The sequence below is a fragment of the Drosophila miranda genome, chromosome XR (assembly GCF_003369915.1).
Source record: "Drosophila miranda strain MSH22 chromosome XR, D.miranda_PacBio2.1, whole genome shotgun sequence".
NCBI lineage: Eukaryota > Metazoa > Arthropoda > Insecta > Diptera > Drosophilidae > Drosophila > Drosophila miranda.
Window position 1 is genome coordinate 23,746,164 of NC_046674.1, and position 27,263 is coordinate 23,773,426.

Consider the following 27,263-nt stretch of genomic DNA (forward strand, 5'->3'; position numbering starts at 1 on the left):
ACCCCAAGAAAAGCCCGCTAGTCAGCCAATTCCATCAGCTGATCCATATCTCGTTGCTGGAGATAAATCTCCGCTTAAACCTGAGGAGAAGCCAGCACCAGTTGTCTTGAAAGACGATAAGATCCCAGCAAAACCCGAAGACAAACCCAAGTCCCCTCTGGACTCAGTAAAAAGCGATGAGGAATATGGTGTTCCTAGACCCCAAGAAAAGCCCGCTAGTCAGCCAATTCCATCAGTTGTTCCATCTCTCGTTGCTGGAGATAAATCTCCGCTTAAAACTGAAGAGAAACCAGCATCAGCTGACTTGAAAGAAGATAAGATCCCAGCTAAAGCCGAAGACAAACCCAAGTCCCCTCTGGGTTCAGTTAAGCCCAGTTATACGATGTATTCAGATGATGAAAGCGATGAAGAATTTGGTGAACGTATACTCCAAGAACAGCCACTCCCTTCGTTTGTTTCTTCTGTAGTTTCTGGAGATAAATCTCCTCTTAAAGACATTCTTAAACTAGAAACGGTGACTGATTTCCAGCCAGAAGAATTTGCAAGTTCTACTAAAACAAATATTGCCACTGTGGTCTCGAAGACTTCCGATTTGATTACAAGTTCATTCACTGACGACAAACTTAAACTAACTGACTTGGAGGACGATAAGCCCATTGACTTGAAAGACGATAGGGTCCAAGCTAAGCACGAGGATAAACCCAAGTCCCCTCTTGACTCAGTTAAGTCTAGTCTCATAGTGTATTCAGACGATGAAAGTGAAGAGGAATATGGTGTTCCTAGACCCCAAGAAAAGCCCGCTAGTCAGCCAATTCCATCAGCTGATCCATATCTCGTTGCTGGAGATAAATCTTCGCTTAAACCTAAGGAGAAGCCAGCACCAGTTGTCTTGAAAGACGATAAGATCCCAGCAAAACCCGAAGACAAACCCAAGTCCCCTCTGGACTCAGTAAAAAGCGATGAGGAATATGGCGTTCCTAGACCCCAAGAAAAGCCCGATAGTCAGCCAATTCCATCAGTTGTTCCATCTCTCGTTGCTGGAGATAAATCTCCGCTTAAAACTGAAGAGAAACCAGCATCAGCTGACTTGAAAAAAGATAAGATCCCAGCTAAAGCCGAAGACAAACCCAAGTGCCCTCTGGATTCAGTTAAGCCCAGTTCTACGATGTATTCAGATGATGAAAGTGATGAAGAATTTGGTGAACGTATACCCCAAGAACAGCCACTCCCTTCGTATGTTTCTTCTGTAGTTTCTGGAGATAAATCTCCTCTTAAAGACATTCTTAATTTAGAAACGGTGACTGATTTCAAGGCAGAAGAATTCGCAAGTTCTACTAAAACAAATATTGCCACTGTGGTCTCGAAGACTTCCGATTTGATTACAAGTTCATTCACTGACGACAAACCTAAACTAACTGACTTGGAGGACGATAAGTCCATTGAGTTGAAAGACGATAGGGTCCAAGCTAAGCACGAGGATAAACCCAAGTCCCCTCTTGACTCAGTTAAGTCTAGTCTCATAGTGTATTCAGACGATGAAAGTGAAGAGGAATATGGTGTTCCTAGACCCCAAGAAAAGCCCGCTAGTCAGCCAATTCCATCAGCTGATCCATATCTCGTTGCTGGAGATAAATCTCCGCTTAAACCTGAGGAGAAGCCAGCAGCAGTTGTCTTGAAAGACGATAAGATCCCAGCAAAACCCGAAGACAAACCCAAGTCCCCTCTGGACTCAGTAAAAAGCGATGAGGAATATGGCGTTCCTAGACCCCAAGAAAAGCCCGCTAGTCAGCCAATTCCATCAGTTCTTCCATATCTCGTTGCTGGAGATAAATCTCCGCTTAAAACTAAAGAGAAACCAGCATCAGCTGAGTTCAAAGAAGATAAGATCCCAGCTAAAGCCGAAGACAAACCCAAGTCCCCTCTGGATTCAATTAAGCCCAGTTCTACGATGTATTCAGATGATGAAAGCGATGAAGAATTTGGTGAACGTATACCCCAAGGACAGCCACTCCCTTCGTTTGTTTCTTCTGTAGTTTCTGGAGATAAATCTCCTCTTAAAGACATTCTTAAACTAGAAACGGTGACTGATTTCAAGGCAGAAGAATTTGCAAGTTCTACTAAAACAAATATTGCCACTGTGGTCTCGAAGACTTCCGATTTGATTACAAGTTCATTCACTGACGACAAACCTAAACTAACTGACTTGGAGGACGATAAGCCCATTGACTTGAAAGACGATAGGGTCCAAGTTAAGCACGAGGATAAACCCAAGTCCCCTCTTGACTCAGTTAAGTCTAGTCTCATAGTGTATTCAGACGATGAAAGTGAAGAGGAATATGGTGTTCCTAGACCCCAAGAAAAGCCCGCTAGTCAGCCAATTCCATCAGCTGATCCATATCTCGTTGCTGGAGATAAATCTCCGCTTAAACCTGAGGAGAAGCCAGCACCAGTTGTCTTGAAAGACGATAAGATCCCAGCAAAACCCGAAGACAAACCCAAGTCCCCTCTGGACTCAGTAAAAAGCGATGAGGAATATGGCGTTCCTAGACCCCAAGAAAAGCCCGATAGTCAGCCAATTCCATCAGTTGTTCCATCTCTCGTTGCTGGAGATAAATCTCCGCTTAAAACTGAAGAGAAACCAGCATCAGCTGACTTGAAAAAAGATAAGATCCCAGCTAAAGCCGAAGACAAACCCAAGTCCCCTCTGGATTCAGTTAAGCCCAGTTCTACGATGTATTCAGATGATGAAAGTGATGAAGAATTTGGTGAACGTATACCCCAAGAACAGCCACTCCCTTCGTATGTTTCTTCTGTAGTTTCTGGAGATAAATCTCCTCTTAAAGACATTCTTAAACTAGAAACGGTGACTGATTTCAAGGCAGAAGAATTCGCAAGTTCTACTAAAACAAATATTGCCACTGTGGTCTCGAAGACTTCCGATTTGATTACAAGTTCATTCACTGACGACAAACCTAAACTAACTGACTTGGAGGACGATAAGTCCATTGAGTTGAAAGACGATAGGGTCCAAGCTAAGCACGAGGATAAACCCAAGTCCCCTCTTGACTCAGTTAAGTCTAGTCTCATAGTGTATTCAGACGATGAAAGTGAAGAGGAATATGGTGTTCCTAGACCCCAAGAAAAGCCCGCTAGTCAGCCAATTCCATCAGCTGATCCATATCTCGTTGCTGGAGATAAATCTCCGCTTAAACCTGAGGAGAAGCCAGCACCAGTTGTCTTGAAAGACGATAAGATCCCAGCAAAACCCGAAGACAAACCCAAGTCCCCTCTGGACTCAGTAAAAAGCGATGAGGAATATGGCGTTCCTAGACCCCAAGAAAAGCCCGCTAGTCAGCCAATTCCATCAGTTGTTCCATATCTCGTTGCTGGAGATAAATCTCCGCTTAAAACTAAAGAGAAACCAGCATCAGCTGAGTTCAAAGAAGATAAGATCCCAGCTAAAGCCGAAGACAAACCCAAGTCCCCTCTGGATTCAATTAAGCCCAGTTCTACGATGTATTCAGATGATGAAAGCGATGAAGAATTTGGTGAACGTATACCCCAAGGACAGCCACTCCCTTCGTTTGTTTCTTCTGTAGTTTCTGGAGATAAATCTCCTCTTAAAGACATTCTTAAACTAGAAACGGTGACTGATTTCAAGGCAGAAGAATTTGCAAGTTCTACTAAAACAAATATTGCCACTGTGGTCTCGAAGACTTCCGATTTGATTACAAGTTCATTCACTGACGACAAACCTAAACTAACTGACTTGGAGGACGATAAGCCCATTGACTTGAAAGACGATAGGGTCCAAGTTAAGCACGAGGATAAACCCAAGTCCCCTCTTGACTCAGTTAAGTCTAGTCTCATAGTGTATTCAGACGATGAAAGTGAAGAGGAATATGGTGTTCCTAGACCCCAAGAAAAGCCCGCTAGTCAGCCAATTCCATCAGCTGATCCATATCTCGTTGCTGGAGATAAATCTCCGCTTAAACCTGAGGAGAAGCCAGCACCAGTTGTCTTGAAAGACGATAAGATCCCAGCAAAACCCGAAGACAAACCCAAGTCCCCTCTGGACTCAGTAAAAAGCGATGAGGAATATGGCGTTCCTAGACCCCAAGAAAAGCCTGCTAGTCAGCCAATTCCATCAGTTGTTCCATATCTCGTTGCTGGAGATAAATCTCCGCTTAAAACTGAAGAGAAACCAGCATCAGCTGACTTTAAAGAAGATAAGATCCCAGCTAAAGCCGAAGACAAACCCAAGTCCCCCCTGGATTCAGTTAAGTCCAGTTCTACGATGTATTCAGATGATGAAAGCGATGAAGAATTTGGTGAACGTATACTCCAAGAACAGCCACTCCCTTCGTTTGTTTCTTCTGTAGTTTCTGGAGATAAATCTCCTCTTAAAGACATTCTTAAACTAGAAACGGTGACTGATTTCAAGGCAGAAGAATTTGCAAGTTCTACTAAAACAAATATTGCCACTGTGGTCTCGAAGACTTCCGATTTGATTACAAGTTCATTCACTGACGACAAACCTAAACTAACTGACTTGGAGGACGATAAGCCCATTGACTTGAAAGACGATAGGGTCCAAGTTAAGCACGAGGATAAACCCAAGTCCCCTCTTGACTCAGTTAAGTCTAGTCTCATAGTGTATTCAGACGATGAAAGTGAAGAGGAATATGGTGTTCCTAGACCCCAAGAAAAGCCCGCTAGTCAGCCAATTCCATCAGCTGATCCATATCTCGTTGCTGGAGATAAATCTCCGCTTAAACCTGAGGAGAAGCCAGCACCAGTTGTCTTGAAAGACGATAAGATCCCAGCAAAACCCGAAGACAAACCCAAGTCCCCTCTGGACTCAGTAAAAAGCGATGAGGAATATGGCGTTCCTAGACCCCAAGAAAAGCCTGCTAGTCAGCCAATTCCATCAGTTGTTCCATATCTCGTTGCTGGAGATAAATCTCCGCTTAAAACTAAAGAGAAACCAGCATCAGCTGACTTCAAAGAAGATAAGATCCCAGCTAAAGCCGAAGACAAACCCAAGTCCCCTCTGGATTCAATTAAGCCCAGTTCTACGATGTATTCAGATGATGAAAGCGATGAAGAATTTGGTGAACGTATACCCCAAGGACAGCCACTCCCTTCGTTTGTTTCTTCTGTAGTTTCTGGAGATAAATCTCCTCTTAAAGACATTCTTAAACTAGAAACGGTGACTGATTTCAAGGCAGAAGAATTTGCAAGTTCTACTAAAACAAATATTGCCACTGTGGTCTCGAAGACTTCCGATTTGATTACAAGTTCATTCACTGACGACAAACCTAAACTAACTGACTTGGAGGACGATAAGCCCATTGACTTGAAAGACGATAGGGTCCAAGCTAAGCACGAGGATAAACCCAAGTCCCCTCTTGACTCAGTTAAGTCTAGTCTCATAGTGTATTCAGACGATGAAAGTGAAGAGGAATATGGTGTTCCTAGACCCCAAGAAAAGCCCGCTAGTCAGCCAATTCCATCAGCTGATCCATATCTCGTTGCTGGAGATAAATCTCCGCTTAAACCTGAGGAGAATCCAGCACCAGTTGTCTTGAACGACGATAAGATCCCAGCAAAACCCGAAGACAAACCCAAGTCCCCTCTGGACTCAGTAAAAAGCGATGAGGAATATGGCGTTCCTAGACCCCAAGAAAAGCCCGCTAGTCAGCCAATTCCATCAGTTGTTCCATCTCTCGTTGCTGGAGATAAATCTCCGCTTAAATCTGAAGAGAAACCAGCATCAGCTGACTTTAAAGAAGATAAGATCCCAGCTAAAGCCGAAGACAAACCCAAGTCCCCCCTGGATTCAGTTAAGTCCAGTTCTACGATGTATTCAGATGATGAAAGCGATGAAGAATTTGGTGAACGTATACTCCAAGAACAGCCACTCCCTTCGTTTGTTTCTTCTGTAGTTTCTGGAGATAAATCTCCTCTTAAAGACATCCTTAAACTAGAAACGGTGACTGAGTTCAAGGCAGTAGAATTTGCAAGTTCTACTAAAACAAATATTGCCACTGTGGTCTCGAAGACTTCCGATTTGATTACAAGTTCATTCACTGACGACAAACCTAAACTAACTGACTTGGAGGACGATAAGCCCATTGACTTGAAAGACGATAGGGTCCAAGCTAAGCACGAGGATAAACCCAAGTCCCCTCTTGACTCAGTTAAGTCTAGTCTCATAGTGTATTCAGACGATGAAAGTGAAGAGGAATATGGTGTTCCTAGACCCCAAGAAAAGCCCGCTAGTCAGCCAATTCCATCAGCTGATCCATATCTCGTTGCTGGAGATAAATCTCCGCTTAAACCTGAGGAGAAGCCAGCACCAGTTGTCTTGAAAGACGATAAGATCCCAGCAAAACCAGAAGACAAACCCAAGTCCCCTCTGGACTCAGTAAACAGCGATGAGGAATATGGCGTTCCTAGACCCCAAGAAGAGCCCGATAGTCTGCCAATTCCATCAGTTGTTCCATCTCTCGTTGCTGGAGATAAATCTCCGCTTAAAACTGAAGAGAAACCAGCATCAGCTGACTTTAAAGAAGATAAGATCCCAGCTAAAGCCGAAGACAAACCCAAGTCCCCCCTGGATTCAGTTAAGCCCAGTTCTACGATGTATTCAGATGATGAAAGCGATGAAGAATTTGGTGAACGTATACTCCCAGAACAGCCACTCCCTTCGTTTGTTTCTTCTGTAGTTTCTGGAGATAAATCTCCTCTTAAAGACATTCTTAAACTAGAAACGGTGACTAATTTCAAGGCAGAAGAATTTGCAAGTTCTACTACAACAAATATTGCCACTGTGGTCTCGAAGACTTCCGATTTGATTACAAGTTCATTCACTGACGACAAACCTAAACTAACTGACTTGGAGGACGATAAGCCCATTGACTTGAAAGACGATAGGGTCCAAGCTAAGCACGAGGATAAACCCAAGTCCCCTCTTGACTCAGTTAAGTCTAGTCTCATAGTGTATTCAGACGATGAAAGTGAAGAGGAATATGGTGTTCCTAGACCCCAAGAAAAGCCCGCTAGTCAGCCAATTCCATCAGCTGATCCATATCTCGTTGCTGGAGATAAATCTCCGCTTAAACCTGAGGAGAAGCCAGCACCAATTGTCTTGAAAGACGATAAGATCCCAGCAAAACCCGAAGACAAACCCAAGTCCCCTCTGGACTCAGTAAGAAGCGATGAGGAATATGGCGTTCCTAGACCAAAAGAAAAGCCCGCTAGTCAGCCAATTCCATTAGCTGATTCATATCTCGTTGCTGGAGATAAATTTCCGCTTAAACCTGAGGAGAAGCCAGCACCAGTTGTCTTGAAAGACGATAAGATCCCAGCCAAACCCGAAAACAAACCCAAGTCCCCTCTGGACTCAGTAAAAAGCGATGAGGAAAATGGTGTTCCTAGACCCCAAGAAAAGCCCGATAGTCAGCCAATTCCATCAGTTGTTCCATCTCTCGTTGCTGGAGCTAAATCTCCGCTTAAAACTAAAGAGAAACCAGCACCAGTTGTCTTGAAAGACGATGCTATCCCAGCAAAACCCGAAGACAAACCCAAGTCCCCTCTGGATTCAGTTAAGCCCAGTTCTACGATGTATTCAGATGATGAAAGCGATGAAGAATTTGGTGAACGTATACTCCAAGAACAGCTACTCCCTTCGTTTGTTTCTTCTGTAGTTTCTGGAGATAAATCTCCTCTTAAAGACATCCTTAAACTAGAAACGGTGACTGAGTTCAAGGCAGAAGAATTTGCAAGTTCTACTAAAACAAATATTGCCACTGTGGTCTCGAAGACTTCCGATTTGATTACAAGTTCATTCACTGACGACAAACCTAAACTAACTGACTTGGAGGACGATAAGCCCATTGACTTGAAAGACGATAGGGTCCAAGCTAAGCACGAGGATAAACCCAAGTCCCCTCTTGACTCAGTTAAGTCTAGTCTCATAGTGTATTCAGACGATGAAAGTGAAGAGGAATATGGTGTTCCTAGACCCCAAGAAAAGCCCGCTAGTCAGCCAATTCCATCAGCTGATCCATATCTCGTTGCTGGAGATAAATCTCCGCTTAAACCTGAGGAGAAGCCAGCACCAGTTGTCTTGAAAGACGATAAGATCCCAGCAAAACCCGAAGACAAACCCAAGTCCCCACTGGACTCAGTAAAAAACGATGAGGAATATGGTGTTCCTAGACCCCAAGAAAAGCCCGATAGTCAGCCAATTCGATCAGTTGTTCCATCTCTCGTTGCTGGAGCTAAATCTCCGCTTAAAACTAAAGAGAAACCAGCACCAGTTGTCTTGAAAGACGATGAGATCCCAGCAAAACCCGAAGACAAACCCAAATCCCCTCTGGATTCAGTTAAGCCCAGCCCTACGATGTATTCAGATGATGAAAGTGATGAAGAATTTGGTGATCGTAGACCCCAAGGAAAGCCACTACCTTCGTTTGTTTCTTCTGTAGTTTCTGGAGATAAATCTCCTCTTAAAGACATTCTTAATCTAGAAACGGTGACTGAGTTCAAGGCAGAAGAATTTGCAAGTTCTACTAAAACAAATATTGCCACTGTGGTCTCGAAGACTTCCGATTTGATTACAAGTTCATTCACTGACGACAAACCTAAACTATCTGACTTGGAGGACGATAAGCCCATTGACTTGAAAGACGATAGGGTCCAAGCTAAGCACGAGGATAAACCCAAGTCCCCTCTTGACTCAGTTAAGTCTAGTCTCATAGTGTATTCAGACGATGAAAGTGATGAAGAATATGGTGTTCCTAGACCCCAAGAAAAGCCCGCTAGTCAGCCAATTCCATCAGTTGTTCCATCTCTCCTGGCTGGAGATAAATCTCCGCTTCAAACTGATGAGAATTCAGCATCAGCTGACTTGAAAGAAGATAAGATCCCAGCTAAACCCGAAGACAAACCCAAGTCCCCTCTGGATTCAGCTAAGCCCAGCCCTACGATGTATTCAGATGATGAAAGTGATGAAGAATTTGGTGATCGTAGACCCCAAGGAAAGCCAATACCTTCGTTTGTTTCTTCTGTAGTTTCTGGAGATAAATCTCCTCATAAAGACATTCTTAATCTAGAAACGGTGACTGAGTTCAAGGCAGAAGAATTTGCTAGTTCTACTAAAACAAATATTGACACTGTGGTCTCGAAGACTTCCGAATTGATTACAAGTTCATTCACTGACGACAAACCTAAACTAACTGACTTGGAGGACGATAAGCCCATTGACTTGAAAGACGATAGGGTCCAAGCTAAGCACGAGGATAAACCCAAGTCCCCTTTTGACTCAGTTAAGTCTAGTCTCATAGTGTATTCAGACGATGAAAGTGAAGAGGAATATGGTGTTCCTAGACCCCAAGAAAAGCCCGCTAGTCAGCCAATTCCATCAGCTGATCCATATCTCGTTGCTGGAGATAAATCTCCGCTTAAACCTGAGGAGAAGCCAGCACCAGTTGTCTTGAAAGACGATAAGATCCCAGCAAAACACGAAGACAAACCCAAGTCCCCTCTGGACTCAGTAAAAAGCGATGAGGAATATGGTGTTCCTAGACCCCAAGAAAAGCCCGATAGTCAGCCAATTCCATCAGTTGTTCCATCTCTCGTTGCTGGAGCTAAATCTCCGCTTAAAACTAAAGAGAAACCAGCACCAGTTGTCTTGAAAGACGATGAGATCCCAGCAAAACCCGAAGACAAGCCCAAGTCCCCTCTGGATTCAGTTAAGCCCAGCCCTACGATGTATTCAGATGATGAAAGTGATGAAGAATTTGGTGATCGTAGACCCCAAGAAAAGCCACTACCTTCGTTTGTTTCTTCTGTAGTTTCTGGAGATAAATCTCCTCTTAAAGACATTATTAAACTAGACACGGTGACTGAGTTCAAGGCAGAAGAATTTGCTAGTTCTACTAAAACAAATATTGCCACTGTGGTCTCGAAGACTTCCGATTTGATTACAAGTTCATTCACTGACGACAAACCTAAACTAACTGACTTGGAGGACGATAAGCCCATTGACTTGAAAGACGATGGGGTCCAAGCTAAGCACGAGGATAAACCCAAGTCCCCTCATGACACAGTTAAGTCTAGTCTCATAGTGTATTCAGACGATGAAAGTGATGAAGAATATGGCGTTCCTAGACCCCAAGAAAAGCCCGCTAGTCAGCCATTTCCATCAGTTGTTCCATCTCTCCTGGCTGGAGATAAATCTCCGCTTCAAACTGATGAGAATTCAGCATCAGCTGACTTGAAAGAAGATAAGATCCCAGCTAAACCCGAAGACAAACCCAAGTCCCCTCTGGATTCAGCTAAGCCCAGCCCTAAGATGTATTCAGATGATGAAAGTGATGAAGAATTTGGTGATCGTAGACCCCAAGAAAAGCCACTACCTTCGTTTGTTTCTTCTGTAGTTTCTGGAGATAAATCTCCTCTTAAAGACATTCTTAAACTAGAAACGGTGACTGAGTTCAAGGCAGAAGAATTTGCTAGTTCTACTAAAACAAATATTGCCACTGTGGTCTCGAAGACTTCCGATTTGATTACAAGTTCATTCACTGACGACAAACCTAAACTAACTGACTTGGAGGACGATAAGCCCATTGACTTGAAAGACGATAGGGTCCAAGCTAAGCACGAGGATAAACCCAAGTCCCCTCTTGACACAGTTAAGTCAAGTCTCATAGTGTATTCAGACGATGAAAGTGATGAAGAATATGGTGTTCCTAGACCCCAAGAAAAGCCCGCTAGTCAGCCAATTCCATCAGTTGTTCCATCTCTCCTGGCTGGAGATAAATCTCCGCTTCAAACTGATGAGAATTCAGCATCAGCTGACTTGAAAGAAGATAAGATCCCAGCTAAACCCGAAGACAAACCCAAGTCCACTCTGGATTCAGTTAAGACCACTTCTACGATGTATTCAGATGATGAAAGCGATGAAGAATTTGATGATCGTAGACCGCAAGAAAAACCACTACCTTCATTTGTTTCTTCTGTAGTTTCTGGAGATAAATCTCCTCTTAAAGACATCATTAAACTAGAAACGGTGACTGAGTTCAAGGCAGAAGAATTAGCAAGTTTTACTAAAACAAATATTGCCACTGTGGTCTCGAAAACTTCCGATTTGATTACGAGTTCATTCACTGACGAAAAAATTAAACTAACTGACTTGGAGGACGATAAGCCCATTGACTTGAAAGACGATAGGGTCCAAGCTAAGCACGAGGATAAACCCAAGTCCCCTTTTGACTCAGTTAAGTCTAGTCTCATAGTGTATTCAGACGATGAAAGTGATGAAGAATATGGTGCTACTAGACCCCAAGAAAAGCCCGCTAGTCAGCCAATTCCATCAGCTGATCCATATATCGTTGCTGGAGATAAATCTTCTCTTAAACCTGAAGAGAAACCAGCATCAGTTGACTTGAAAGAAGATAAGATCCCAGCTAAACCCGAAGACAAACCAAAGTCCCCTCTGGATTCAGTTAAGCCCAGTCCTACGATGTATTCAGATGATGAAAGCGATGAAGAATTTGGTGATCGTAGACCCCAAGAAAAGCCACTACATTCGTTTGTTTCTCCTGTAGTTTCTGGAGATAAGTCTCCTCTTAAAGACATCGTTCATCTTAAAACGGTGACTGAGTTCAAGGCAGAAGAATTTGCAAGTTGTACTAAAACAAATATTGACACTGTGGTCTCGAAGACTTCCGAATTGATTACAAGTTCATTCACTGACGACAAACCTAAACTAACTGACTTGGAGGACGATAAGCCCATTGACTTGAAAGACGATAGGGTCCAAGCTAAGCACGAGGATAAACCCAAGTCCCCTCTTGACTCAGTTAAGTCTACTCTCATAGTGTATTCAGACGATGAAAGTGATGAGGAATATGGTGTTCCTAGACCCCAACAAATGCCCGCTAGTCAGCCAATTCCATCAGTTGTTCCGTATCTCGTTGCTGGAGATAAATCTCCTCTTAAACCTGAAGAGAAACCAGCACCAGTTGTCTTGAAAGAAGAAAAGATCTCAGCTAAGCCCGAAGACAAACCAACGTCCAATATGGATTCAGTTAAGGCCAGTTCTACGGTGTATTCAGACGATGAAAACGATGAGGAATATGGCGTTCCTAGACCGCAAGAAAAGCCACTCCCGTCGGGTGTTCCTTCTCTCGGTGCTGGAGATAAATCTCCGCTTAAACCTGAAGAGAAAGCAAAACCAGTTGACTTGAAGAACGATAAGGTCCCAGCTAAACCTGAGGATAAACCTAAGTCCCCCCTTGATTCAGCTAAGCTCAGTCTTACTGTGTATTCAGACGTTGAAAGCGATGAGGAATTTGGTGATCTTAGACCCCAAGAAAAGCCACTACCTTCGTTTGTTTCTTCTGTAGTTTCTGGAGATTATTCTCTTCCTAAAGACATCCTTAAACTAGAAACGGTGACTAAGTTCAAGGCAGAAGAATTTGCAAGTTCTACTAAAACAAATATTGCCACTGTGGTCTCGAAGACTTCCGATTTGATTACAAGTTCATTCACTGACGACAAACCTAAACTAACTGACTTGAAGGACGATAAGACCAATGACTTGAAAGACGATAGGGTCCCAGCTAAACACGAGGATAAATCCAAGTCCCCTCTTGACTCAGTTGTGTCTAGTCTCATAGTGTATTCAGACGATGAAAGTGATGAGGAATATGGTGTTCCTAAACCCAAAGAAAAGCTTGCTAGTCAGCCAATTCCATCAGTTGTTCCATCTCTTGCTGCTGGAGATAAATCTGCCCTTAAACCTGAAGTGAAGCCAACACTAGTTGTCTTGAAAGACGATAAGTTTCCAGCTAAACCCGAAGACAGACCCAAGTCCCCTCTGGATTTAGTGAAGCCCAGTCCTCCGATGTATTCAGACAATGAAAGTTTTGAGGAATATGGTGCACCCAAAACTCAAGAAAAGCTCGCCAGTCAGCCAATTCCGTCGGCTGTTCCTTCTGTCGTTGCTGGAGATAAATCTCTGCATGCTGAAAAAAAACTAGATCCAGTTTACTTTAAAGACACAATCAAAACTCAGTCATTTTCGGTACCTGTTCGTTCTTTTGAAGGGTCACACGAATCTCCATTAAAAGCAGTGGAGACACCAAAACTTTCGAATGATGAGACCATGGTCACGTCGTACTCCGATGAAAATAGATCCGTTCAGCAGATTGTGGAAGACACTTTGAGAGCAGGCGATGCTGAGGTACTAAAAATAGTAAACGAAACACTTAAGAGTGTTCAGGTCCACCGCCACTTGGGCCATGTGACGGAGCAGTTGGAATCAGAAGATGAGCGATCGGTGGAGCAGATTGTAGAAGAAACATTGAATAGTTCGAAGATAGATTCTTTAGGGCCTAGGGATGAAAAGTTGTGCCCTTGTAACATTGAGGAGGCCGAACCCAAAGAAGTTCGTCCAATAGCATATTTTGTTAACTTAGATGATGAGCAAAAATCGCCACTGCCCGCCAAGAAACCAGCCGTCAAAACGCAGCAGAAAAGGGTAGCTAGGTCGGAAACGGCAAAAGGGAAAATAGTGATAGATTCCAGTGCAAAATCAGCAGCAAGGAGTTCTCTGAGTAGGAGGACAGTGGGGGATAAAGAAAAACCAAAGTCCGATGAGAAAACTCAGTCTTTAACATCCTCAACGCAGACCAAACAGAAGAAGCCAATTAGTAAGCAAACCGTGACGCGGAAGACGTCTATCTCGGAAAAACCGAAAGCGCCAGCTAAATCCGAGCCGAGAAGGTCGGTGACGAGTTCCGTTTCGACCACAAGTTCAGCCTCTGCCACAAGCCGTGTGATTAGTGAGATACATTTCGAGCGGTCTGCCAGTCCCGCATCCAGTTCTATATTCTACGAGAGTCACCCGCAAGGCGAAGGCAGTCGCTCAACCACGCCGAGGCCTAGGGTGAAAACAGATGTCACACGAATACCCTACAATACCTCAATTCGATCGTTGAGCCCCTCGTCCAAGTCTACGAAGTCAGCTAGAGTAACAGCTGCCTCGTCAGTGAAACAGACAGCCACAAAACAAACCAAGACGACAACCAATCGATCTACCAAAGAGCTTACAGGAAGTACTGCTAAGAAGACCGACAGCAGAATTAGCAGTCAAGAGCACGTGGAGACGAAGCGAATGATAACCCCGACCCCCATTGCCACACACAGATATATGCAGCCCACTTTGTCTCACAATATCCGATATGGGTTGAGTGGCGATGCCGAGGGCCAGAGGGTCTCTCCGGCTCCGCCAAAGTCCCCAGCACCGCCGAAATCGCCGGCCCCGCCTCAGACCAAAAGTACGTACAGAACCCAGACAAGTATGACAAGTGCCTTGACAAAGTCCACATATTTGGAACGAAAACAGAAGAATTCTATCGTCGAGAAGGTGCAGCCCCAAGCGCATTCCCAGATCAAGAGAGGTTCTCAGAGCGACAGCAAGGAGTCGCTGAAGAACACCGGACGCCTATACAAGAGACAGACCTCCAAAGAAAACAAGCTAACAAACGTGATAGGTTCCCAGAGCCAAGCAACCAAAAGCATGAAGACACAATCAGCTAATTCAACCAAGACCATTGCCCACAGAACTTCCATAGAAACCGACAACAGGCATGCGGCGGCCAGCCTTCAGAAGAAGGCCCCCCCAGTCACTATACAGCGCAACAAAGTTCCGATTAGCGCGTCTTCCATGAAAAGGACTGCAGCAGCAAAGCTGCCTAGCAGAAGTGATGAAACCGTGAAGAAACCTCAGATAGACGTTAAGAAAACAGTCAGGCGTACGGTAGCCAGCAGCACAGCCGCCACCAGAACGGTGCAGAGCTCCATTGAGCCGAAGCTGCAGAAGAAGATGAAGGACAACATGAACGAATCAAGCTCGACCAGTGGCAGTACCAGTGCCAGCGGCTCTTCTAACAGCACCCGGCGCAGCGTGCGCTCGGTTACGGTCAGCCGGAAGACCGACAAAGAGATGGCCAACCTAAAGCTGTCGGAGAAAAAAAGGGAACCGTCGACATCGTCATCGACATCGACTTCGACTGTGCGCGTGCACAGGGAACCGACAGCGACAACCGCCGCTGTTAGCACCGTGCTTGTTGATGACGACTGTGAGGTGATAACCATACGTTCCATTAAATCAAGCGATAGTACAAAAAGTTCTACCTCATCATCCTCCGGTAGTGGCAGCAACAGTCGCAAGGTGCTAACCAGCGAGGTTTTCACTAAGACCTTCGGCCCCGACAGGCCCCTAGAGGTGGTCTACCGGCAGCCCGAGTTCGATGTAGATCACCACACCACCATGTCCATGCGGCCGCCCTCCACAAACGAGCAGCAGCGGTGCATAAACGAGTTTGATGTTAGCTTTATCGATACCACCGATTCCAGTCTTTCCGACTCCGTAGCACTGCCTATGTTCGGCGCTGGTGAACCGGAGCGCCTGCTGGCCGCCAGTCCCGGCTCTCCCAAGCCGACCCGTAGTCCCCTGGCCCTCGTCGAGGAGACGTTGCGCCGCCAGCAGCAGCACCTACACCATCAGCAGCAGCATCCGCAGCCCCATCACCACAGTGCAGTCGTGGCAGGGGCAGGGCCTGGGGCAGGACTAGGCGCCTCTGCCTTAGACCCTTCGCTGCAGCTGCATGTGGAGAGCGGCAGTATTGTTGTGGAGACTGAGGTGGAGAAGAGCAGCACATCCAAAGGTAAATATGGGAAGAAACTTGATGATAGGCATAGAGCACTTTGAACTTTGATCTTAAGAATAGCTTAGCTACGATACCCATCACACTCAGGGCCTAGATTCCGAATGCAACTTTTCTTATTGATATACTCGTACATACTATTTATGAAATGCTTTCACTTAATCTAACTTTAACTTGTTCTCCACAAATAGCAAACACAAAAACAAATAACTAACTAACCAACAAATCAAAGCCATAAAACACTATAAGCCCACCCAAAAAAAATAAATAAAAATAGATAAAAAAGAAAAAAACGAAACCCTACCCCTAAACGCAAACTTAAATCCAATAAAATGTCAAAGAAACTCCCAACTATATCCGTAACTGCCGATCATCACTCGTCGCACTCCGATGCATCATCATCATCGTCATCCCGTGACTCAGACAGCAATGACATGGACTATGGCCGGAATGGCGCTGGCGGCGTAACCGATGTCGAGGATTTCGACAGTCAGGCAGAGGTCCTAAAGCCCAGCTCCCGACGTGGCTCCGCAAATGCCCTAAACCCTAAGCCAAAACAGCAAAAGGCCAACCCATTCGACAACGATGTGACCGATGTGGAGGACTATGACACCGAGTCGGAGGACGAAGAGAAGAGCGTCGCCTACCCAGAGCTAAAACTTTCGCTGAGGGAGTTCTTACAGCAAGGCCTACAGAACCAGGAAGCCCTCGACCAGGATGGCAAGGAGAGATGCGAAATAAAAGACGGGGACTTCGTGCAAGCACAAAACCTCAATGGCCTGGCCGACTATCTGACCGACTGTGAAGACTACGACACCGACTCCGAGGTGGACTACGGCTGCGAGAAGTCCGTTTGTGTGGACCTGGACAACGCCGTGGGCGATTTGGGACGCGTTAACATAGCCGATGGCGAAAAGAACCAGGATGACTCCGATGAGTACGAGGATGTGTCCGTGATCAGCGACATTAGTGACTTGGCCTCGGCCATGTCCGACTGCACCGGCATCGGTGTTCGCGGCATGTCCGAGGACGAGGTGCTTGAGGTCTCTGATAGCGGCAACGAAGAAGTCTGCCAGATCGCCTGCTCGGGCAGTGAGTCGGACTCGGAGCAAGGGGCAGCCGGAGGTCAGAGTGTAAGTGAAAGCAGCTATCCCATCGATGTGGCCTTCTTCAGCGTCAGTGGACAGCCGCGTCGCAACTCCAAGTCCACGTTGCCCATGCCTGGGCAGAAGCAATTTCTGCAACTGGCGACTAGGAACGAAGAGGTGCTCACCGACGTTGAGGGCATCGATGACTCGGCGGCGGAGGACAGTTTTGACAATGAGGAGGGCGACGAGCAGCCCATACCACGTGCCGTCATCCTAGCTTCTGGCGATGATGGCACCTGTCTCACCGACATCGAGGACATGTGGTGCGAGGACACTTCGCTGGCCAGCACAGTGCCTGAAGTTATTGCAGTCTCGCCCGAGGCTTTGCCGTTGCCGCATCGTGAGGTCGTGGAGCTGAAGGAGGACAAGAACGGAGACACGATCACAAATGTCATGCCCATGGACAGCAACTACGAGTTTGGCATCTACAACCACCAGAAAGATACCGTCCACACCGACTCCGAGGACTACTCGTGCGCCGAAGATTGGAGTCTGAGTCACTCAGTCGCTGAAGAGGCTGCTGTGGGTGGGCCAGGTCTGATCGAAAATGAGGTCATCGTTTCTAATGAGCTGATGAAACAGCAGCAGAACAAACGCCTGGAGGTCCACTCTAACGCCGAGTCCGTGACCGATGTGGAGGAGATATTTGTGCCCGGTACGAATCGTCGCAAGAAGTTGAAGACACGCACCCTGAGCAAAGGCAAGAACAAACTGCTGGATGTGGCCAAGACCAAGGAGGAGGGCATCACCGATGTCGAGGACATGGACCTGAGTGAGTGCGGTCTGCCCCCTGGAGTAAGGCGCGTAGACCAACTGAAGCACCAGGCCAAGGGTTCGAAAAACTCCGATGCCGAGGATATATCCACCGACGATGTATCTGATATCTCTGATGGTTCCGATCCACCACCGCCCCCACCGACAACTGAGAGGGCGTGCAACAAGAGCAAGCTCCAGCCGCTCCACTTGCGCCTGCTCAAGGAGGATGTGGTGAGCCAGCAGAACACCGACACCGAGGACGTTCAGCTGCCTTCGGATGCCGAGGATGCCCTTGAGGATCCTCCAGTCATCCTCGTGGCAAACAGCGATAGCAAGGAGCTGAACGACATGCTGAATGAGAGCTACACCGTGGTGCACGAGAAGAGTGGCCGCAGGTTCAACAGCGAGTCCGAGAAGCTGCACATAAAAGGCATGATTCGTGATGCCCATACCGACGTTGAGTATGTTGAGTCCGACGAGTCAGCCGCTAGAGGAGGCAACTAGTGTCTTCTCCGTGCCCTGGTCTGCTCCGAAACGATTCGGTCCCAGCTGTTGCTAAAAAGCATCTCAACAATAGTTCATAAGTGTTCATTGATACGAAAGTCCTACTGACAAACCCAACACATACACTCAAGCATTTTGTAAGTAAAGCCAACAAATACCAAGCATTTTCGTTAAAAACTTATAGCCACACTCAAAGCAGCAAAAAGCCTAATCCCAACTCGCATTGCCACCATCCTTCGCCCCCAATCTCTGTGCCCCGTGTCATACTAACTGTTACTGTTACTAACAACTACTAATCAACGTTCAACTAACATTTACACTGTTTTTCCTAGTGCTAACAGAAACGTTCTTTGGAATCCGTTTTTTGTTTATGAACTTGCCTTATCAGTTGTGTGTAAATCATTCCATTATCATTTCGTTTGTAGCGTAAATTAATGTAGCCCTTAGGTCACTTTTGTGTTTCCTGCCACACAGCCCGTTGAATGTATCTAATCGTTGTCCTGTCTGTTCCAGAAACCCTTCAGGAGAAATTAATCGACACATCCATTCTGGATACCGAAACGAGCTCACAGAAAATCGGTAAGTCCTCCCAAACTATTTCATGTATAGTATATATGTCGAATAAACTCGTATTTGTGTTGTTTGCAAACATTCCATAACGCTTCATTAAGTAATTAAATCTTATTAGTTTACAAAATGCAATTAAAGCTCATTGAGACAACCAATTGACCAGCCACGACTCAGTGCTAAAGATTCACCAACCAAATCACCGCCATCTCGTATCTCCATCTGCTATCACACCACGCTAACCTTAAACCGCACTTAACATCGTATCGTATCCACTCGCTTCTCATGCGCTTCATGATTTCCCAGCTTGCTTTTCCGATCTCATTCGATCTGTATCTCTATCTCTATCTGTCCAATCTATCTACCTATCTACCAATGAATCTGTGCAATTGTCTTGCAGGTGATGTTAAAGTTGGTGGTGGTGGAGGTGCAGGTGGAGGTGATAATGATGATGATGTTGCAGATCTTGTGGCACGCATTCGCGAGGAAGCTACTATCCTGGTGGATAGCGTGCTCGAAGAAAGCGTTGAGATCATTGAGAGTCACGGCATTGGCCACCAGCACCAGGCCAATGGCCACGAGTTCGTTAAGCAGGAAAACAACTCGGAGAGTGACAACTATGCCATCACATGCGACGACATTGACGGCGTTGATGTCATCAAATCGCCCACAATCGAGTCCATGTCGGGCAAGTCATTCGATGATAACATGAGCTTCACCGACGAGCACATACATTTACCCTTGCATGTCCAAAACATAACCGCCACGACCACGACCACAGTAACCACTCAATACCAACAGCAACAAGCGCAGCCTCAGTCGCACTCCCAAGCTGCTGCCACAACTTCATCAACGGCAAAAGGTAAAATACATACTATCCCGTCTAGAGTCTTAGAGCTTTGCGCTAGTCATACGATAGAATACTAGAAGATAGGCTCGTTTCTGGCATTAGGCGAACTATAACCCATTGTGTTGCTTAGTCCGTTGGCTATAACCGTTCTCCCGTATTGTTTGCTCCCATTACCGTTGCCATGTGTCATGTCACCATCCAGTACCCGAACCAATGCCAGTTACAGAACCAGAACCAGTACCAGTACCTGTAGTGTCTAGTCAAGATCGAACCGAAGATGAATCGGAGACGCGCACGAGACGCATCGAGCGAAAGATCGAGAAGCTATCCACTGACATGGACGATGTGAGTGCGAAGTTCGACGAGGCCTTCGAGTCGGCTGTGCACGAGGACGAGATCAGTGCCCTGCAGGGCGACTTTTCCAAGCTCAGCTGGGACGACAGCGTGTCGCCCACGACCAACACAATGGCCGATATGGCCCACAACCAGATAACACCCGACAATGACATTCAAGAGCTGACCGCAGGTATCATAAGCAAATGCGAATAACCTATGCTTTCATATTGTATAGTATTTTGTATAGTACTCGTATTGCCATTGCTGATTCGTACAGAGCATAGAGACATACCTATGTATGTACCCCTTATGTGTGCGTATGAAGTGGTGTCCAAGTGGCGGCCAATAATGACTTTTTGTTCAAGTTGAGCTCTAATTGCATTTATCCTATTCAGTTGTTGTTTTAGTTTGTACTCATGTTAACTCATGGAAATATGCATGTCGAACCTATCATCCTCACTCTATCTTTACCCCCATCTCTATAAACCTATCTATCTATCTATCAATCTATCTACTCGTATCTTATGCTAACCAATCAACATATACATATTTATCGTACTCCTCGAATGCATTTACCTCTGTTAATCACCCTGTTCTGTTTCCTGTTTCCTATTTCTATCCTCTATAATCGTATGATTGTGTTTACTCTTTCTCATCTTTTGTTCTCGACTTTCACAACACTTTTAAAACTGCTTTTGTTTTCACACCTATTGTTTTGTAGAAGCAGGCGGCGATTTACCAATCTCAAGTGAAACCACTCCCGTACCACCGTCGGCTGTCGTGGCAGCCACAGTCGCCACAGACAAAGAAACAGCTGATGAGCCGGCGGTAGAATCCAGTTTATTTACTGCCACCAGCCACGACACACCCACACCAAAGCCACGAGTTCTTAAAGCCAGCTCCCCCGTCTCCGAAGGCACCGGCACTGATAGCACCACCACCACTATTCCCAGCCAAGTGCAGAAATCCGACATACCGATCGATATAAGTTTTGATGCCGCTGCACCAGTTCCGAAACCCCGTGCCCCCATCAAGCACACGGAACCGTTTGAGAATCTGGCCGCCCTGGCCGAACAGTCCGATAGCATTAGCCTACGCAGCTTCGAGTTTACGGAGGACCTGTCCAAGACGGACGAGCCCTCCACGGAGCTGTCGATCCGATCCCAGCTGCGTGATGTGGTCACAACCACAACTGCTACCACCACTGCCTCAGAGGATCACACGGAGAGCTTCGAGCCGACGAGCGAGATATCAGTGGATGATGCTGACACTGAGAAGTCAGAGGCTGCCGAGAAGACCACCAGCTTTTATATAGGCGAATCAAGTCGCAATGTCATCACCAAGACCACAACGAAGTCAGCGGGTGCAACACCTCAGGACGAAGAGGCCGCTACGGATATAGGCATTGACGCCAAGGACATTTCGCTGATGAAGGAGGTGTCCGTAGACTCGGACGAGGCCAACGATATTTTTAAGGAGTACGTGACGATGAAGCGTGATGATGCTGAGGCCGTGGATAGCAAGATAGTCAGACAGGGCTCCGAGACTAGAAACGATATTTTGGAGTTTGAGAATGCCGACAAGGAGAAGGCTGGCGAGCCAATTCTCACCAAGGTGACAACGGAGGAGAGCCTAACCACGTCCACCGGCTCCAGTGGTCGGGCTATCATAGAGGTAGCGCCTTCAAGCAGCGAAGACCCCGATGAGTCCGGCAAGGAAATTCCCGAAATAGTGAATACAATATCCTCCACAGACCGATTTGAACTGCCGCTGGAGAAGAGTGAATGGGAGACATCGGAGAAGGAAATCCCCAATGCGGGCAAACCGAAGGTGGTGCACTCGCCACAGCAACCACAAGCTACCGCCGGAAAAGATATCGTTGATGAATCACCGGCCAGTGAAGCCATTCGCGAAACACAGGACTCTTCTGATTTGGCGAAGGGTGATCTAAAAAGCGACGTAAAATTGATGGAAGAATCCCCAGCCGGTTTCGAATTCGATACAATGACGCACTCCTTTGCCACCGGTGCTGAGAGCGAAGATATTTCGTCTTTTATCGGGATACCAGACATGCAAACGTCAACATTGGACAACACCCAGCCCCCCGAGGGTCTATTCGATACAACAATCAGGGAGACCCTGAACAAGCAGGCAGCAATGGCGCACTATGCTCAAGACGTGTTCAGCCGAGTGGAGAGGCGTGATGATCATGGATCACTGGGATTCGTGTCCACCGGCACCGCCGAAGAACTAAGCTCGATGGAGGAGCATATGGCGAGAGAGGAGCAAGCCTCTCTTGGGTTTATATCTACGGAGACAGCAGAGGACTTCAGCTCCATGGAGGACTACTACACGGAAAAGTTAACCACTGCCAGCTTGGTTGCGGAGGAGATTGCTGCCGACAAGTCCATCACCACCAGCACCTTTGAGGAGATGACATCGGACCAGTCTATCAGGCCGGTCGATGTGGTGGTTCATCGGCTGAAGACCGAGTTATCGCCGGACTCCACCAACCGCTGGTCCATACCCGACGTAGACAATTCTAGCTCCAGTGAGAGCTACCAAAAGAGCTTCGACAAAACCCAGAGCCGACCTCTATCCTCTGACATGGACATCCTACTGACCGCCACTGGCACCGGAACCTCCAGCGAATACCAGACTGCTCGCGATTCCACCTGTCGCGAGGCAACCGAGTACGTGAGCGCAGTCAGCACTCTGAACAGCAGCAGTGGTCAGACCATTAGCTCCCACGAGAGCATGCGCAGCTTCGACTCGCAGTCGGAGACTTCAGCCAATCTGGCGAGTATCGATGTTTCTGAGTTGTCGGAGACATTGGTGGCCTCCTCAGCCGAGGTAGATCCCTTTGAGTCGGAGGAAATGTCTCGCCTGCGTGACCTGCGGGCCGATGATGATGACAGCGATGAGAGCGTCGAACTGCCAGGGTCCTCGTATCCGACTAACGAGCAGCAGAGCTTGATGAAGAGATCCCAGGAGATGATTTTCAAGCCCAAGACAGAGGCGGATGAACAGCCGGTCGAGGCAATTCAAATCGAAGAGTATCCCAAGCCCAAAGAGGCCGAACGCACCTGGGGCCTAGCCTATCCAATGGAGGACAGCAAGGCCGATAGTCCGCGGGAGAGCGAGAGGGCCGAGGACATATTGCTGTATCACGGCGACCCCAGGCGATCTATCGACGAATCCAAGCTGGCATCAAGCCTGGACGAAGGCAGCATTCTCTCGGTCAGCATTTCCAGTACGTCTAACATTGACACCGTTGTTGAGAACTTTGATGACATTATCGGATCGGCAGGCTCGTCGTCACTCACTGGCATCGAGGGCTTCCAGTATGGGCACGATGAACCAATGCCATCTGCCTCCGTGCCGGAGGATGGCACATTCATGCTGGAGATGGAAAGCAAAGAGCAATCTCCGCAGGACTCGAATGCCAGTACGCCACCCGGCGGAGAGTCAAAGAGACGCGGCCACAAGCGCAACGAGAGCATCTCCGGGGATGCCCTGAAGAACCTGGACAAGGAAGTTGCCTTGCTGGGCGAGGGCAAGGAGTCGGAGAGTGAGTCGGATACAGATCCGTACGAGTCAGAGTATGCGCGCCAATTCCGCTCGCCCAAGGAGCGCAAGAGCAAGAAAAAGAAGCAGGCAGCTGCTGAGATGGACCACAGTGCGGAGCTGGAGAAGCGTCCGTTTACCCCGTCCCAGCTGGTGGCAGAGATAATAGTGGAGGACGCGACCGAGGAGTTGGAGGCCGAGGCCGCCATGATTGAGGAGCGTCGTCCCTCACAGAATATGCAGGACTACTCTAAAATACCCGACATCATGGTAACGGAGGAGTTAAAGTCTCCAATTTTAGAAGAGGAGACCGACGACTTCCCCGAGAAGTCCCTGTACAAAGTTCGCACCGAGGAGGAGCTTCATAAGGCAAGCGATACCTCTATGTACGAGAAGGCCAAGGCCGAAGAGAAGGAGCAGGACTTCCAGAGGCGAGTACAGGAACAGTACAGACAGAAACTGGAGGAGCTAAAGCGTGCCGAAGTCGGTGCGGAGTACGATGATCGCAAAGCCCCCGATTCGCCAGACTCCTTTGAAATGGTCGAGCAGCCGGACATATCGGACGAGTTCGTCATCATTGAGGAGGTGGCCAAGGAGGCCAACGAAGTGGATCTCGGCGGCAAGAGCATAAAGATAGCCCCTATCAAGTACGAGCAGAAACACGACTCTGACGTTGAGAAGATCATCATCAAGTCGGCCCCCGCCGACCCCAAGCTGGGATCTCAGCTGTACAAGGATGATCTCAACTTTGAGTTCGAGGAGAGCCCGCCCACGGGCGCCAGCAGCAGCAGCGATCAACAGGAGGAGAGCGACTCCAGCGACACGGCGGCAGCCAACAAGCGGTGGGTGGAGATGCAGTTGACGGACAACCAGCTGCGATATCCCTACGACCTCACTGGCGCCGTGTTGGAGGATATCAAGGAGGAAGATGGGGAGTTCGAGGTCGGCAGTAGTCGCATCAGCAGCTTTAAGGACTCGTTCTCGAGCACACCCGAATACGATGTGATGGCCGCGCGACGGTACCACTCCCGCGGCGAGCACGACGATGTGTCCATGAGCAGTCTGCAGGAGTTCGAGTCCCTGGAGCAGGCCATTTCGTTGGAGAACCGCAACCGAACCCACCAGGGCTCCACGGACTCGAGCAACGGCAGCTTCACACGTCGCTACGTGGTCCGACACAGCGGAAGTGGAACTGCGCCCGGCGACGATGTGTCTATATCCAGTCTAAAGGAGTTCGAGGGCCTGGAGAATGCCTGCATTGAAGCCCATCTCATTGAGATCAAGGCCAGGGAAGAGGCTGCACTACTCTCACGATCCGACGAGTCGAACAAATCGAATGGAAGCGACAAAGGAGCCGCTGGCAACGTTGTGGTAACCAAGGTGACCCGCACAGTTACCCGCACCGAAGTGGTGCCCTCCGGCCAAGCGGAAAACATTGAAGCGCTGCTAAAGCAGAAGCTGGAGCTGGAGGAGGGTGACACTAAGCAGGGATCCGCGTCGGTGAAGATGGCCGACCTAACCGGCACTGAGTTTGAGAACAAGTCTAAGATCGATAGTCAGGACTCCGAAAAGGACAGCATCGATAGTATGGAGATCAGCAAGAGTCACGACATGATGACCAGCAGCATTGAAAGCTTCGACATCTCAAAGGACGCCACCACGCGATCCGACATTGATTCCCTGGAGATTGATAAGCGCCACTCGCGCCAGGAGAGCATCGAGTCGTTCGGTGACGAGCAGCTCGACCTCATGACCAAGTTTGTCAGCGGCGGAGGAGTCACACTGGGAGATGGTCTGACGACCACCACCACAACTACCACTACTAGCACCGATGCTGATGGGCATGAGCACACCGTAACGCGGGTGATAACGACCACAACGACTGTAGGCGGCGGTGTTCAGGAACTGCCTCTGGATGAGAGCGGCATGTCGAAGGACGTGTCCATCGACTCCCTCAATCTCTGCGTGGAGCTGACGACCAGCTCTGCTGGCACCACGGCGACGTATCAGACAAGCGCAGGCAACTCGCAAATGTCTGGAAGCATCACGAGCTGTGCCTCCAGTACGCTAATGGAGGACTCGTTCCCTGGTGTGGGTGCCATGTCGTCGTCGCAAATGTCTGCTAGTTTCTGGTCGCACGACGAGTCCACGGTGGTCGAGGATGAGGGCGACCAAGTGAAGAAGCAGCAACAAGGCCAGTAAGGCCAGTGGCGCAGGATGGGAGAGAGAGAATACTCGTACATACCTAGACGTATATGAAAATGGGGCTTGAACAGAGACATAGAATATTTGGCTAGGTAAGCATCCCGAGGCCAGGCTTCGCGGCTTTATGTTCTTTGATTTCCTTCTGATTTTTTCCTATACTTGGTCTTCGATATAGAAGCAGAGCTCAACTATGAAAGAGAAAAGTAATACTCGCCGCCCCATACCAGCATTCCATATATTAAACTTCATTTTTCTCCTTCTGATCTTACAGACAAGGCGCACGTCTAGAGGAAACACCGATGAATTACTCTCTGGAAGGGCAGCAGTAGCATCTTCACCAGCTCTGAACATCACCGATTTCAAATCACAGACTTAAGACCGAAAATCGAAAAGCAGAATAAATAATTAGACAATTTGACATTTTCCATCTATACACACATTTTTAATGATATTGAACTGCATACCCGAGTTTTTAAATGCAAATATATATATTTTATATATTTATAAAAACTATAAAATCGCGAACATGAATATGAATATGTCAGGCACTAGCTGTTTAACGCATTTTCTTATTGGCTTTAATACTTAAAAATTAAATAAAAGCGAATGCTTTGTGCTACAGCGTCGTAATGGAATACACCTTTGCTTTTAATTTGATGTAGTTATTACGAGTATCTATGTATATGAACGAAGGATATTATTAAATGAATCGCTTATTATTGTAGTTTAATTTAAGCAATTATACAAGCGCATGTGTAAACGGGGACGTAATCAAATAGTAGTCAAAGCCTGGAAAGTGAAATGCTTTTAAAGTCTCATTTTTTTACAAGAACCAAGCAAATTTTGACGCTTGCATATTTTAACATTGAAATATACCTAAATATACAATTTGAGAAACCATACATAGATCAAATTTAAATCACATGTACGAACAATATATGGAGATTATTCACTTGAAGCTACCACTTAAAACAGCCCACGACGTGTATCGCTAATTTTCGTAATGCACATCTTGCGTGTATTCGTCAAAATACCTACTTATTGAAAGGATTTAAACGTTTTGGCATCACCACTGCAATGGGATATAAATAAAATAATATTTGTGTTAAAAACATACGAGAAATATTAAAAAAAGAACATTATTGTATTGTAAACCACACGCGTACGAATAACCAAATAAAATGCTTAATAAAAATTGCTGTTGGCTGTTATAAAATATCATGGGAAAGTATCTCGATCGGGAATATTCACCATATCATGAGAGGCGTTGCCCACCAAGAAGAAGCGGAGCTATAGTGGTTTAACGTTATTGTCCTTGATGCCATTTTCAGGCTGAGCGTTCATAGCCACTTCATCATGGCCCTAAATAGTGAAGAAAACTTTATAACTGGGACAAATTTATCCTTGATCCTTCATTGGGACTCCATCAAATGTTTGATGGATAATGTATAATGCATAATGTTCTCGCCGGCTATGTACCTGACGGCGAATATGGCATCGAATATATAGGAGCGCCCGCTCTCGTCTAGGTGGGAGAAGAGCACGTTCTTGGCAATGGCTTAGGAGAGGAAATTCATTGTCTTT

General features: G+C 46.9%; 2 protein-coding genes across 28 annotated transcripts in view; both read left to right on the forward strand.

Annotated features, from left to right (window-relative positions):
* LOC108151976 overlaps nt 1-18,738 on the forward strand; it is a 35,935-nt gene extending 17,197 nt beyond the window's left edge. Inside the window, exons 2-3 of the mRNA XM_017280941.2 lie at nt 15,938-18,291; nt 18,668-18,738. Of these exons, the coding sequence (XP_017136430.1) occupies nt 16,079-18,154 (2,076 nt within the window). The 5' untranslated portion in view covers nt 15,938-16,078 and the 3' untranslated portion in view covers nt 18,155-18,291; nt 18,668-18,738. The remainder of the gene's footprint in view (nt 1-15,937; nt 18,292-18,667) is intronic.
* The window catches only part of LOC108151974 (ankyrin-3), a 68,158-nt gene extending 41,284 nt beyond the window's left edge, over nt 1-26,874 (forward strand). For 13 of the 27 annotated variants that reach the window (XM_033387923.1, XM_033387916.1, XM_033387920.1 and 10 more), the window contains 7 exons: nt 189-15,746; nt 18,668-18,733; nt 19,122-19,583; nt 19,774-20,097; nt 20,629-25,771; nt 25,855-25,882; nt 25,951-26,874. In XM_033387923.1, the coding sequence (XP_033243814.1) occupies nt 189-15,746; nt 18,668-18,733; nt 19,122-19,583; nt 19,774-20,097; nt 20,629-25,676 (21,458 nt within the window). In that variant the 3' untranslated portion in view covers nt 25,677-25,771; nt 25,855-25,882; nt 25,951-26,874. Of the gene's footprint in view, nt 1-188; nt 15,747-18,667; nt 18,734-19,121; nt 19,584-19,773; nt 20,098-20,628; nt 25,772-25,854; nt 25,883-25,950 lie in introns of those variants that run through there. The other 14 variants (XM_033387934.1, XM_033387938.1, XM_033387939.1 and 11 more) reach the window with 8 other exon arrangements.
* Nucleotides 26,875-27,263: the final 389 nt, after the last annotated feature.